The sequence below is a fragment of the Lates calcarifer genome, linkage group LG20 (genome assembly GCF_001640805.2).
Source record: "Lates calcarifer isolate ASB-BC8 linkage group LG20, TLL_Latcal_v3, whole genome shotgun sequence".
In the NCBI taxonomy this organism is placed as follows: domain Eukaryota; kingdom Metazoa; phylum Chordata; class Actinopteri; family Centropomidae; genus Lates; species Lates calcarifer.
Genome location: NC_066852.1, coordinates 22,060,008 through 22,074,328, shown reverse-complemented (window position 1 = coordinate 22,074,328; position 14,321 = coordinate 22,060,008). Strand labels below are relative to the sequence as shown.

General features: G+C 39.4%; 1 protein-coding gene across 1 annotated transcript in view; it reads right to left on the bottom strand.

The window, feature by feature from the left end:
• LOC108893279 (protocadherin Fat 3) overlaps positions 1–14,321 on the bottom strand; it is a 63,471-nt gene that overhangs the window by 4,880 nt on the left and 44,270 nt on the right. Inside the window, exons 41-50 of the mRNA XM_051078755.1 lie at positions 14,090–14,221; positions 13,785–13,942; positions 13,115–13,646; positions 12,766–12,919; positions 11,127–11,280; positions 9,802–10,218; positions 7,929–8,184; positions 3,991–4,089; positions 3,301–3,360; positions 2,975–3,013 (exon numbers count right to left, since the gene is read on the bottom strand). Coding sequence (XP_050934712.1) covers positions 2,975–3,013; positions 3,301–3,360; positions 3,991–4,089; positions 7,929–8,184; positions 9,802–10,218; positions 11,127–11,280; positions 12,766–12,919; positions 13,115–13,646; positions 13,785–13,942; positions 14,090–14,221 — 2,001 coding nt within the window. The remainder of the gene's footprint in view (positions 1–2,974; positions 3,014–3,300; positions 3,361–3,990; positions 4,090–7,928; positions 8,185–9,801; positions 10,219–11,126; positions 11,281–12,765; positions 12,920–13,114; positions 13,647–13,784; positions 13,943–14,089; positions 14,222–14,321) is intronic.

Below are 14,321 nucleotides of genomic sequence, written 5' to 3'. Positions count from 1 at the left end.
ACACAGAAGAAAACACATTCGATGACGGGAGAGGGAGGCTGGCAGAGAGCCATTTAGCACATCACCGATGCATGCAAACAGACCAAATCCACACAAACAAAACTCACAACACATAATATACACATACATACACATGCACACTGTAATTGTACACACACACAAACACATTATGTAATCTCACGTAAATGGAAACTGAGAATTTTAGATCTAATTTCCAGAATAACAGACATGAATACTGTTACCTTGCTAGAAATCCCACTTTCTTTCTTTTTTTATATTTTGTTTTTCATATTTTTTTATGTACTTGTTTCTGTAGTACACCATGTTTGGTATATATGGCCATTGTCATACATATATAAAATAAAAAACATGTTTGTGCACATGAAACCCAAAGACACAACAATTTCATCATCATTTAATTCTCTCTCTAAAGCTTCTTGTGCGTCAGTAAGCTGGCAGGGACGGAGGCAAAAATGCTGTCTTGCTCTGAGTAAGTAATGAAATGCTTTGTAGACCTGGTAAATTACATGCAATTGACAACAAACAGACTTGGTAAGTATGAGACAGTCAACATTGGTTTCAAGAATGTAGCACAAGCAACTAGAACACAGGGATTTTAAAGGCTAGCTCTAGATCACTAGATCATGTCTGGCCTGATCTTTGTTTAAGCAAAGCCACGCATTCGTTAAGAGTGAAAAGTTAGTGTTCAGCTTGTAGATGATGCCCCATTTACTTTGGAAAAGAAAAGTGTTGCCTTGAAGCTGCCTTCTCCTCTGCTATTCTGTGCGGATGTGAGGCTTGGCTCAAAGTGCCCCTAAAATCCACTGAGGCCTGGTTGAAAGCTTTGCTTTGCTTGGAGTGAGGACCACTACACCCAACTTGACCGAGCCATTAAAGGTCCCATATTGAAAGTGAGATTTCCATGTCTTTTTTGATTATGAAGTAGGTCCTTGTGGTACATAAATACTGTGAAAGAACACTCAGTCCATGGAGAAATGCAGAGCCTATATTCAGAGACTGTGCCTCCAAAATGAACCGTCAGGACCTCTGTAACTTTGTGATGCCACAGTTGCAGTCCTCAGCCGTGCCCTCAGCACAGTTCACCTGCACCCACCACCCAACCTTTGTTTTGTTTGTTTTTATTAACACCATGCAGTCATTCTGTTGGATATCAGCAAGCCAATATATCATTGCACAGCTTTCCCAAGAAAGAAAGAATAGCAATATTAGAGTCCAGTGGGTAAAGTTTATTTTTCCTAAAATACCAGAGTATTTTAGTCTGAATTTGACCATCTGTCGCCTCATTTCAGCACTGACGGCTTCACATTTTACTCAGCGGTGGACATTGCCATTTGTATTTATCTGGGAGTTTTACCAAGCTACAGTAGGATACAATGTGTTACCTGTGGTTGGCCTGGCCATGCATTACTCAGAAAACAGTCAGCTGATCAGAATAGAAGCTCGGGGACAGATACAAAACACCATGTTCTTGCTAGAGCTCCAGATAAAAGCATGAGAGAGGAGGTGTAAAACTATACTGAGATGGTTTTTGGTACTTAAAACCACAAATATGTCTCCTAATGGATATTTAAACTTCAAATGAAACACAAGAATAGTATAAACTATTCGACCTTTAAATGTCAGCATAATTCAAATGATCTAAGTTAACTATTTGTGTACGGTAGGTACTTGTGTATGTTGCATATTTAACAGTGGTGAAAGAATTATTTTATACATACAATATATGTTATAAAAAAGCTATGCTTACATTGAAAATATTTTGTAAGTAGGTTTGGGTATGATAGCATTTTAGAGAATCCAGTCTCAAATCCAATCCAAATCCTTTCAAAGCCTCTATCAATTCTTTTGCGGTTTAGCTTTCAACAGTTGGAAGTAATTAAACAGATAAATAATGATTAGAAAAGATTCAGTTGAGATCTGTATCAGATTTTACTGGCTAAGAAAACAGAAACACTACCATTTTGAGTGGAGGCCTAATTAGTAATTAACAGCATTAATAATTAAACGCAAGCTGTAGTTACAGTCTGGCAATGAGATGAGCAGCAAATACTGGGTATATACCAGACACATTGAAATAACAGGTGCAGCTGAGTTACTTTTCATAAGCTACTTGCTCCAAACACTGGTGGTCCTAATTTGGACATATTAAACTAGTAAGGTCACGATATTGATATGATATTTATGAATGTTGCATGAGAGATTCTGAATACTAACACTGATGTTTGACTGGAGAAGTTTTGCTATTCTGTCGATCTTTAAACCTGCAAAAACACCCACACCACTCACAGTTGTAGAGAGGTGTTTAGAAGTGTGGTTTCTTACAACAAAGCTGAGTATAAACATAAGCTTTTGCAGAGAACATTAGCCAGACAATGGCTAACAGTTTCATTGTGGCCGTACACTGAATTACTTGCAGAAGAGCCTGAGTGATAATGGGTTTTCCACATCAGTGTTTATGTTAATATTTCTAACATAAAGCCATACCATAAACAGACATTCTTGATAAGGATCTAATAATATTTGGTTGTTAGTGAGTTGTAACCAAGATATTGTGCTTGTACCTGCACCACTGCTCTAAAATTAATTAGGTACAACCCACACATCTGTTATTTTAGCTAATGAAAAGTGCCAAAAATGAGAAGCCTGCTACCTAAATATTTTGTTCTTTGCTTTTTGCTAGATTCAAATTAGAGCCATTTAAAACCTGCCCCAGTTGGAAGTCAGGAAGCACAACTAGAATCTGGGAGCCTACATTTACATTCAAAGTCTGGGTAGCAAAAGAATTGCCATAAACAGAAATGGTAATCTGTGCTGTATGGGGTACGATAAAAGTATTCAGAGGAAATAATGTAAAGAACACAAAAGGTTTGGTTTTGGGATCACAGCTTGAGAAATAAGCCAAAGGGATGGCAAGTTAATAAGATGTTTTTCAGCTGCTTTGCATCTCACTCACCAGGGCTGTTCCGCTGCTGTTCTTTGTCCATGTTTGACACTACAAAGGGAGAGAGAGAGCCAAAGTCAGAGAAAGACTGAGACAAACAACATAAAAACCAGTGGGGAAAAACTGAAACGCAGACAGATCTAGTGTCAGAAACTGACAAAAATATTGGAAATCTAACCCAGGATGTTTTACTCAGAATAAGAAAGGGGATTGAACAGCAAAGGCTTGGCTGCACTCAGTACATTATATGTTAGTGCTACAACACTGAACAAACACTTTGACATCAGAAGACAGACACAAAAGAGATAGAGGAGTTGAGAGAAGATATTCTTTCTTACCTTCACTTTCAATATTATCAACAGCATCATTGACTAGACGTATGACTGTCACTATGGAAGCTAGGCAGAATACAGAAAGAGAAAAGAAGAAGAAAAACAATGTCAGTGCATTCATGAATAGGGTAAGGTTTCATGTGCTGCATGTAACTGAGATGGGACAGAGAACGTGTGTGAGCATGGAGACAAAAGGTGTTAGTCCTGCCAACACGTTTATATACATGTGTTATGTGTTTGTGTGGCTTATATGGGAGTGGGAGAGAACTCCTTCTTTTGCAGCAACACTAATTACACAGGAAACAAAGCATCCACATGGGTTCCTCATCTGAAAAACACACACACCCACACATGCGCACACACATGATCATTAGGGGAAGATCGATGGTACTGAGTTATCTGGGGAAAAAAGACACCCTATAGATTCCAGGAAAAAGGCTGAAACTGATTTTTTTCTTCCACTGAAGGCCTGTGGAAGTTCACCTTTAATGCACTCAATCCATGCAAGAGGACTGCTCCTACGTTATTAGGAATTTTAATCAGTGGTCCCTGGCCTTTTTGCTTGTGACTCCTAAAATACAAAGCAATATCTACTTCCAGAACATTGTCCCCTCTGATTTTTTCTTTGAGAGGCTGGATGTAGTAAAAGTAAAGATTAATGAGTACACAATGTGTTGGGTTGTTTAAGAGTCTTACCGTTGTCATCAAAGGACTCAGAAGTGTAGGAACTGAGGGAGTGCTCCTCAGACGTCGAGTCTGAGAGACACACCACCTCATCCACCAGCTCTGACACGTCTGATGTACAAACACACACAAACACAGGTACATATTTGTATCATAAAGGCAAATTAAAAAAGAACATTAAGACAATATAAATCATAAAGTTTAAAGGATGGGTTCAGATTTTCCTGGCATGACTTCAGGTTAATATGAGGCTTCTGCACTTAGCCAAATCAAGTAGGGTATTTTAGAAAGTGCAGTGTTTAACCAGTGCCCTCTTGATTGAAGTGGGCACTTTATTTAGCCAATTCAGACTGCTGAAGCCTCATATTAACTTTGACTGGACTTTGATACTCATTTTTGCAGAATGGTGACTACAAGTTTCCTCACATTTTCACAACCAGGATGAACTCTTAAAATGCACGTAAAGACATGAAACTATTGGATTAAGACAGACCTGAATTAAATCCTATCCAGTTCTTTAATATGTCCACCTATTGATCCTTTGACTTTTCCACTTGTTTTCTTTCTGGCTGGCTTTGTTAGGTAAGACAGCCAGTCTAAATGGGTCACCCATATATTACGAGTGTCACACTCATAACAAACCATTCACACCTGCAGACAATTTAAGTTGCAGTATACCCCAAATGAAATTTGGTCTTTTCTCAAAGACTGCCTGTCTCCTTTGGAGAACAGATTTTAAACAAATCCCAGTCCACCCACTGCGACTCCAGGTCTGCTCATTTAATACCGTCTGCACCAGCTGGAGGAGTCATAGAGGGTGAAGACCACAGAGTTCCTTGTTGTGTAGGTCAGTACAGCAGATGAAACACAAATTTCTCAAAACCACACTACATTGGAAAGAATCAGCCAAAGGTACAGCCAGTCACATTAAAAACCTTGAAAAGTTGGTCTGCTCAGCCTTCTTACACTGCAGCAACCAAAGTTCCTTTTTCTGGTCACAAAACCTGACATTTTTTCTGCACAAAAAAGTCAGATTAATTTCACTTGGAGAAAGCTGCCAGCTTTAGGGTCTCCATTTAACCTTAACCTGCATGTCTTTAGTGGCAAACATTTCAAATGAATAGATGGTCACAAGTCAGTGTGATCTCTGACACTATTTTCCTTTGCTGTGCTGCTATTTCGAGGGTTGCATTCTTTAAAATGACTGAGAATTGCCTCTGAGTGATTGTTTGTCAAACACATGTCAGAGGGCCAGAGCAGGTACTTTTGTGTCACAATGACTTTAGATAACAGCATGGTGGTGTGAAGACAGTCTGAAGGACTGTCTGTTAAACCAACAGACAGGTACGTCACTAGACCAGGTGCTCTAATCTATCTGTAATAACACGCCTGGTTTCACATTACTGTTCAGACTGGGGACAGACTGGTATGAGCTCTGAAAACAATTGTATTAGGAATATAAAACTGCTTGGATACAAGAACTGGCAGATTTGTTGATGTGATTAAAAGTAACTTTTGCCAAAACTTAAGATGCCTTATGTTTGTAGGTGGAACAAATAGGAATGCTGAATCTCAATAAGAATCAAGATGTGTGAAATTGATTGATCATTGACTGTCATTGAATGCTCAGGATTCTTAGTCTTCAGATTTGTCCTTATTTAAATGCTAACTTTGCTAATTAGAGACTACTTGTATATTCTTGTACTGCTTATTTAAACAACAGGAGCACCCAGTGCCAGAACCATTAGTAAATAGCTTTCAAAAAAACAAAAAAACAAAACAAAACTGGTGTAGTGTGGTTTCTTTGTTATTGTGACTTGTGTCTCATAACTCCCATACTCCATGATGGCCAGGATGTCTGTACATCAACTTCAGCTTTCTAAGCCCAAGCTAGGCAGTCATGGTCCAGTGTGTATGGAACAAGTGAAACAGTGAGCAGTAAGGCAGTGCCATCAATCAAACTAAATAAGAAAGGCAGACTAATTCAGCATGCAGGCGACAGGACACTTCTAAACATAACTGAATTTAAACAAGACTGTGGCAAAAAATTTTGAAAATCTTTCTTTATATTCCACATATTTTCTTTCCTCACACATTGATTTGTTATTGTACCAACACTGGCAGCCATGCCTAAGGTAACAGACCCGACCTCTGCTCTAATCCTACCACTAACACTCTGCCAAACTATATTCTCATCCTGGCACCAAACTTTTTAAATCCCCTACACCTTTCAGATTGTAAGAGCCATCTGAAAATTACCCACTGAGAAATCACTCACCTTTCTTGATTAAAAATGTCTCAGTTCAGTTATAAATATCTTACAAAGTTGAATTGTGCATATAATCAGTAAACTAGAAAGAAGGTCTGGTTTGACTCCTTTCTCTTTTCCCATTATTTTTCTAATTTTTCCCCTCAAAACTGTTTACAACATTTTAATTGGAAATACTTATTACAGCTAATACTAAGCCTAATGTATGTCTAAGCCTAAACTTCAAACAGTTTTCACTCCAACTCATTTTCAGCAACAAAAACATCTTCACAAATTGCTTTCTTTGGTACAGTAACAGCTACAGCATTTGAACTGGATAGACTCCATTAAGAAGGTTTATTCCATCTCCATTAGAGGAAATGGTGTTACCGTTCCTCTATGACTGTCAAAGTCATTAAACCATGAACCTCTGATTAAAACTACATTTTGTTGCAAAACATCATGAAGATCTGTATACTTATCTAAGACATTTTGTTTTTAAGAGTTTGATTGCTAATAAGTAAGCAATATGGGACCTGATTTGTTCATAAAGTATTTTCCAAGTATTTAATTATTCAGGACTTTTTATTTATTCATGATACAGCAGGTAGTGACAGAAAAACGACCAGTATGTTCCCTTGTTAGTTAGTATCTCACGTATCGACTTGTGCCCATCTATTGCAATATTCATCATTATACTTGTTAGTGGTTGCTGTGGTCTAAATAAATAACTAAACTGTTTCAAATTGATTCATTTAATTGGCAGTTAACGCTGCAGTCATTAACACAACAATCAGGATATTAGTATAAGTTTAATCACATATTAATTAATGGACTGTGATGTAACGATGAACCCTTGGGGTACATACTTTTCTTTTTTGTGCATGCACTCAGCAGGGTTGCAAAAAAATAAAATAACCTATTTCCCATTCCCACAGGATGGAATCAATAATTAACAGGCAGGAAGTTTCCACCGCAGGCTGTATTATTCAAACAACAGGTTGGACAGAGAATTGAAATATGTGACGTCTACCTCAGCACCGAGATGCAACGTGGTCATTTCATTGACAGAGCGCAAACTGTGCAGCTTAATATCCCCCTGAAGTTGAATTATCTGACATTTTTGTCTCAGTGCTCTCCCTTAGTCTGTTGTCCCCTCATTTGACAAAGGTACATGTGCAGCAAACTTGAAAAAAAAAATCAGTAAAAAACTTTGCAGACAAAGTTGACTTTGAGTGGAAGTCTTCTGACTACTTTCATTTTGACTTAACTTTTTTGAGCAAAAGTAGGACAAGAACATAGGACATCAGTTCTGGCTGATTACCCTGACCATTCAAACAGAAGTGCACAGGAGATGTAAGAGAGTTTTCCTGATACAAGAGGACATAATTGCCAATTTCTGCTGTGTAACAGGAAAGTAAGTTATATTATCATTCATTGCTCCCAGGAAGTAAATAATAAAACTGAAATGAAATGATAGCAAAATAAAAATATTACTTCTTAACCACTCTTGCTTACTCTGGGCCATTTTCTTTGATGTGTGTGATCAAAAGGCATAGATCACTGTGAAATAAGCTCTCTCACTTGAGATGATGGTATGGGTGTAACACAATGAGTTCATGGCCTGTGTATTGTGCGCGTTTTTTGATCAGAGGTTAGAATATGTGTGCATATGCGTGTGTGCACGTGGTCGCAGTCTTACCCTGTGGACTGTTATCGCTCTGTGTTCTCTCCAGCTCAAAAGCTCTCTGACCCCATTCCTCCTCTCTCTCATCTCTCGTCCTCTCCAGCCCTTCCTCTCTCGTTTCCTCGCCCTCCCAGGACACTTTGTGGGCTGGGCTGTGCTCTGAGCGGCACGCCGATGCTACTGGGAGATTGGGCGCCACGCTGCACACTGCGATGCCCCTCCTATTGGCCACACCTCGGACATTGGATGTGTCTGAGAGGAAGCTACTCAGCTATAGAGGTGGAAGAAAACACAATGTACACATATGAACACTTGAAGGATGTCTAGTTCATATTATATATTTTTCTTTTTCTCAGCAAATCCAGTGAAAAAATCAGTAGCAACAATAAAAAGATCCTACTGACAAGAATTTAGATAAGCTGGACACTGATACAGCTTATTCCTCTGTGCTACAGAAACACTGTTGTCTAAAAACAGTTGAACACACATCAGTGATTGGCACCACTGCACAAGATGATGTTCTTTCATTATAAAGAACACTGCACTGTAGTTTAATTCGAGACAACTCCATGGACATCGTTCTGCTCCCATAAATTCTTTCTAGTGCGCCAAATCTGTGGCTCAAGAGTCCCTCCCAAAAAATAAACAATTTATTCCTGTTTGAGTAACATTTTCTCACTACAGTGTCCAGCTGTTGTTCTGATTGAAACATACTTTAAATATTTGTGTATATATTTTTAAAGAGTTTTCTGTCTTCAGTAGAAATGAATGGGCTTAGGGCAAAGAGTCACAGAGAGAAAATCAGGAAGTTATAAGGTCCTGAGAGAGAGACACTAATGTATGTTGGTTTTCACTGGACTTATATATAACTTACAGCCTTCTCCTTTTTTATCCATTTTATCTCTACCTCCACCAAGGACGATTTGTTTTCATCTGGGGCTGTTTGTTTATTTGTCAGCAGGATTACACAAAAAGTACTGAACCAATTTCCACCAAACTTGGTGGATGAATGGGGCATGGGCCAGGGAAGAGCTCATTAAGTTTTGGTGCAGATCCAGCTGAAGGGTGACTCAGGGAATTATTTTATCACTTCCCATAACATTGTGAGATGGGGCATTTTCTCCTTGGCAGAAGTATGCACTCTACTGAGTGCCATTGTAGTTCTAAAGGTGCAGTTAAAGCCACAGTGTGATAGGTTTTTGTACAATTAAAGTATCTTTCAATTTGTTCTGATGGCATTAAATTTGTGTGAAGATTAGTGTAGCTTATGTGTTCCCTCTCAGCCCATTTGTCTCATCATTGTGGGGGCTTATTTTATTTATTCTTTATTTTACATGTGGCTCTCTCTCTCTCTCTCTCTATATATATATATATATATATATATATATATATATATATTACTCTTACTTGCCATAGAAGTACTCTTTTTTTTCATAGTTCAACTGTGAACTTCTCAAGGTACAAATAGTCTCTTTCAAACAATAAGAGAGAAAAAAAAGTACAGCATCATTAAAATGAGAAGCTGGAGGATATGCTGACATCAAATAAATATTGATATTATGTTATAAAAGTGATACAGCCTCAGATTTTTATTATTGAAGGATCATAATTAACTTTAAATTATCCTGATCTTAAAGGCTGCAGCGCAGTTAAATTGCACAATACCTGCTTGGTGATCATAATGTGAATTTGTTTCTATCAGAGATCATATCAACCATAGCTAAATTATTTTATTATCATTATAAAGAGTAATGTGAAAATATGGATGTAATATTTGATTTTTAATATCACCCAAGTATATCAAATTATTTTCTGTGATTTTAACAAAACTAAAAATGCTTCAACAAAGTCTCCCAGTCCTGTAAGGTGATGGTCATGTTTCGCATACCTGACTGCCCTCACTGGACAAGGTCCTGTCACCATCTCCATTCCTCATGCTCTGGTTGCTGAGTCCTCCTGGTAGAGGGGAGTGGGCAGTTGGACGCACCATGACCTGAGGAGGGCCCGCCATGCTGCCACCCACCTCACCATAGGTGCTTGTGGTCCCTGGTGAACCTGATACACGCACAGCTTTAAACTCAATCCCTTCAGCCCCCATACCAGTCTTGTGCAGCATGTAGCTGGTTTCTGTGGAAATCGCCGAGACACCCATCACAGCCTGACTCCCAGGGCTCGGGTCTGAGTCTTTCCTGAATTTGATTTTTTTCCTAAAAGCGATGAACAGTATGAGGAGGAGAATGATAACAAAGGCAAGGACTCCGATGCCAATTATCTCTCCTGGTCCAACGTAAGACAGGGGCTCCGCCTGGGCAACATGAAGAGAAGAATCATAAAAACATGGATACAAGAATGCATATTCTACCCCTGTCCAGTAGAAGCACAGCCTTTTCAACTCAGTCTGTGAAGTTAGTACAGATTCTTTTAAAATGATTCAGGTAACCACATGTAGTGAAAAGTAATGTTTGATGTTGGAATACACAGATACAGGGCAGCTGATTGTATACTCCCAAGTACTCTTAGAGAGGAGATCAATTAACACAACACACACTGACTTAGTGACATTATCTTGGCGTAAAATTAAGATTTTGTATCATGTGATGTTGGATGCATTTCTAAATCTTGCTGTATTCTTGTTTTAACAGAATACATTCTGAGTAAGCTCCACCAAGAAGAGGGAACGTTTATTCAGCTTTATTTCCAGCAGTAGATGACTTCAAATGTCCTTAACAACAACAACCAAAAAAAAAAAAAAAAAAACAGCCAACGCATGCATCGGTTGTGAAGGCAGCCTGATACGTTTTGTTGACTAAGGTTACTTCTCCACTAATTATAGTCCTCTAGGAAATAATGAAGGCACGTTCTTTCTCACAATATGCAACATTAATTGAGCATGCAGTCTCAAAATAAGGTATATAGTGCACGCCAAAAGTCAAGAGCGTGACAACTTCAAATGGAAACCATGATTTGCCCATTACCACACTTTCATTCATCTACTGCGGAGACAAAGATACCAAGCTGGTGAATAAACCTTCCGGGAGGCCGCTGCACACTCAAAATTCTCAACAGCTTCACTGAGTATGCCAAGTCTAATTAGGAGTGAGATGAATGCACAAAAACCAATCCAAAAAGCTGGTACTTTTTTATTATACCTGAATATATTCTGTGAAACTTATTCCTACATATATTCAGTCTAAAGCATTGCTCATACTGTACCTGCGTGTCATCTCCCGGATCACCAGGTGTCTGATCGTCACAAAACTGACCCTCGTACCCTTCAGAGCAGTTACAGTAGAACGAACCAAATGTGTTAACGCACTCTCCGTTCCCGCACCCATCCTGGTCACACTCATTTACATCCTCGTCACATCTGCAAAGACACAGACACAAAACAATGCCATGCATGGGAGTGGTGAAGATTATTTGTATCAAAGGGAAAGAATAAAAGATGAAAGTATAACAGCGAGTTAAAAACAGAGAAAGAAAATAAATACTTTGGAGATCAGCTTTCAGATTATCTTCGCAGATGCCCTGTTTTCCTCATTTATGTGGTTTTGATTTAAAGAAATGTGCCTGAATACAAACACACACACACACACACACACACACACACACACACACACAGACTCATACTTGTAGATAAAGACGTACATTCCAACAGAACGTCCCAAACAAAATTTCACTCCACACACATACATGCGCATCTTAGCTTGTCATTTCAAACATGGCGCCCTGCTGTGAAGGAGATAGGAAATACTTGTATTTCTCGTTTCAATTATTTCTTCTTGATGGGATTTTCAAAACACTGTACAAGAGTTGGTCTGATGTAAGAAGAAAAAGCATTTCTGAGTATTGCGGGAGCTTGCTTGTATAACTATCAAAATTTTTGCTTTAAATGATAGAGAGTCATTAAATATATACAATTTACTTAACAAGGCCTGGATATACTGGCCAGTGATATCCACTCATTAATATTTTAGAAAAGGAATACTGTATACCTTAATTAAAAACCTTCATGAATTCAGCAAGTTGTGTCATATTAATACTGTATATCTGAGTCTATGATTCAGCTTTTAAAGGGGAGTTTAAGGAATTTTCAAACTGAATATACTTTGTCTTACAGTTATTTAAATGCAAATATTTCAGTGTGATATCATCATTTGTCAAGCAGCAGGAAAAACAATTTCATAGCCTGTTACACACAACAGCTGTTTGCTTGTGGCAGACTGTAGTATTTGCTTTAGCTGTGGTTTCAGTCTGTGTTTATCATTAACAGATAGTGATGTGAACAATCTGCTGCCTGAAAAAACATCTTAATTTTTTTATCTTACTTACTATCCAGCTTCATTTAATTTAACTTCAGCTTCATCAGAAGCATTTTTACATCTTTTTAAAAGCAGAAAAAAAGGAGAACCATTTTCTCTTTTGAGGGAAAACTGCTCTCTAGTGGTGGCTCTGCCGAACAACCACATGAGCAGAGAGGTTATTTCAAAGGCAATTACTGAGCTGTAATTAAGAAGGCAGCTAGAGAATGATTATAGGCTTTTCTACAAAAATGATACTGAATTAAATTAGAAACACTAATTCATCTCACACAATAACAACTAAAATAACACAGTGGATGCTGGGGTGCTAATGTGGGCTAATGAGTGAGTGTGTGTCCTACGCATGTTTTGTCATGCTTGAATGCGTATGAGAAGGGAGATGCAAATGTTAATGTGTCTAAATCATCACTTCCTGAGCTGTCATTGTGTTTGTATGGTGTAAGCAAGGCATAGCATTCGTCAGCAGTGTTTTTTTTCAGTAATTAAAGCTTAAAAATGTGTGTGTGTGATTGCAGGCTATTTTATCTTACATAAGTCCCCCAAGTCCTCTAGGACAGCCACAGAGGAATGCATTGCCTACAGGCTTGCAGTCTCCACCGTTCTGGCATGGATTTGGCATGCAGGATGTCAATTCAATTTCACAGCGCCCCCCAGTGAAGCCGGGACTGCAACTGCACATGAATCCTGTTGGAGAGAGATGGAAAATGTGTCAAATAATGATGTGCACAAACAAGCCATCAATTTAATAAACAAAAATGTTGAAACTGACACTCAAACTATAAAGAATGAGTGAATTTGTTTCATGGGCAAACACTTAGTCATTCATCTATAAAACAAGATGACTAACACACACACATTCACACTGACATCTACACAGACCTCCAGAGGGCAGGCTGCTGCAGATGGCTCCATTGAGGCAGGGCTGACTGACGCACGGATCGGGATAAAGCACGCAGCCCAACTTGACCTCACTCAGCCCGGCGATCTCAGCGTAACGGCTCCTCTTATTCTGCAGCGGCAGCTCGTTACCATTCAGCATTAGTGAGCCCAGGCAGCCCTGGAAGCCGTCCTGGGCTCTCGGTGGGCCCCTCGCTCCACGTTCTCCGAGTCCTGGCCCTCCTTGGCTTCTCCCTGGCCCTGGACTTGGCCTCTCTCCTGGCCCATTTGGTGGCCTCACTTGGGCCCCGAAGAAAAAGGATGAGTCTGGGGCCAGGGGCCAAAGGCGAACAGGTGCTCGGGCTGCTCGGCGGCGCTCCACATAACTGTCATCCAGTGACAGGAGGGTGTAGTTCCTAGTCAGCTCCAAGGCAACAGCGTGCCAGAGGCCGTCATTTATCGGTCTGCCAGATATACCCATAATGCCAAGGGTGTTGTCACAGTCCAACTGGAACCAGAGTCGACCCCCTTCAATCTGTGGAAGGACAAGGGAAAATAACAGAATCTCTTAAAAATTATGCAACCACTAAAATACAGTGCACTCTATGCCAAGCAGAGCTGGCATCTGAAAACAGTACAGTGAAGTGTAGCATTAGGATGATGATGTATTTACCTTGAGCATGGTGCAAGGGTTAACCCGTGTGAACATAATGACCCCCCTTCTCTGAAGTGTTCTGATCCTTAAGCCGAGCTTCATCTCTCCACTCTGGCCGCTCTCAGTCACTCTGTACTTAATGTAACTGTTTCCTGAGAAGCTAAGAGAGGTTTGTCCTACACATTCACACAACATAGAGATACAGGATTAAAATTAGAGGTGAAAGGCTTCACCTTATAGAAAAAAATGACCATAATCGTACATAATCAAGTCATTGCAATGATACACAGAAACTTAAAATATACGGAAGGATCAAATCATACCTGCACACTCATCTAGTCTCTCAGGCTGACACTGGCAGACAGATGGCGCTGTAGGACCAGAACGGACACACTGCATGTCTGCTGGACAGGACTGACCTTCACAAAGCTCCACAGGGGTGGGGCATGTACCTCCTGCCCAGAAAAGGACAGATACAGAAATTTTAGGGAATAACACCCTCAAGATGTCAGAATAGCATCTGCCTACATATGAAAGACTTCTTAATTTTGAATA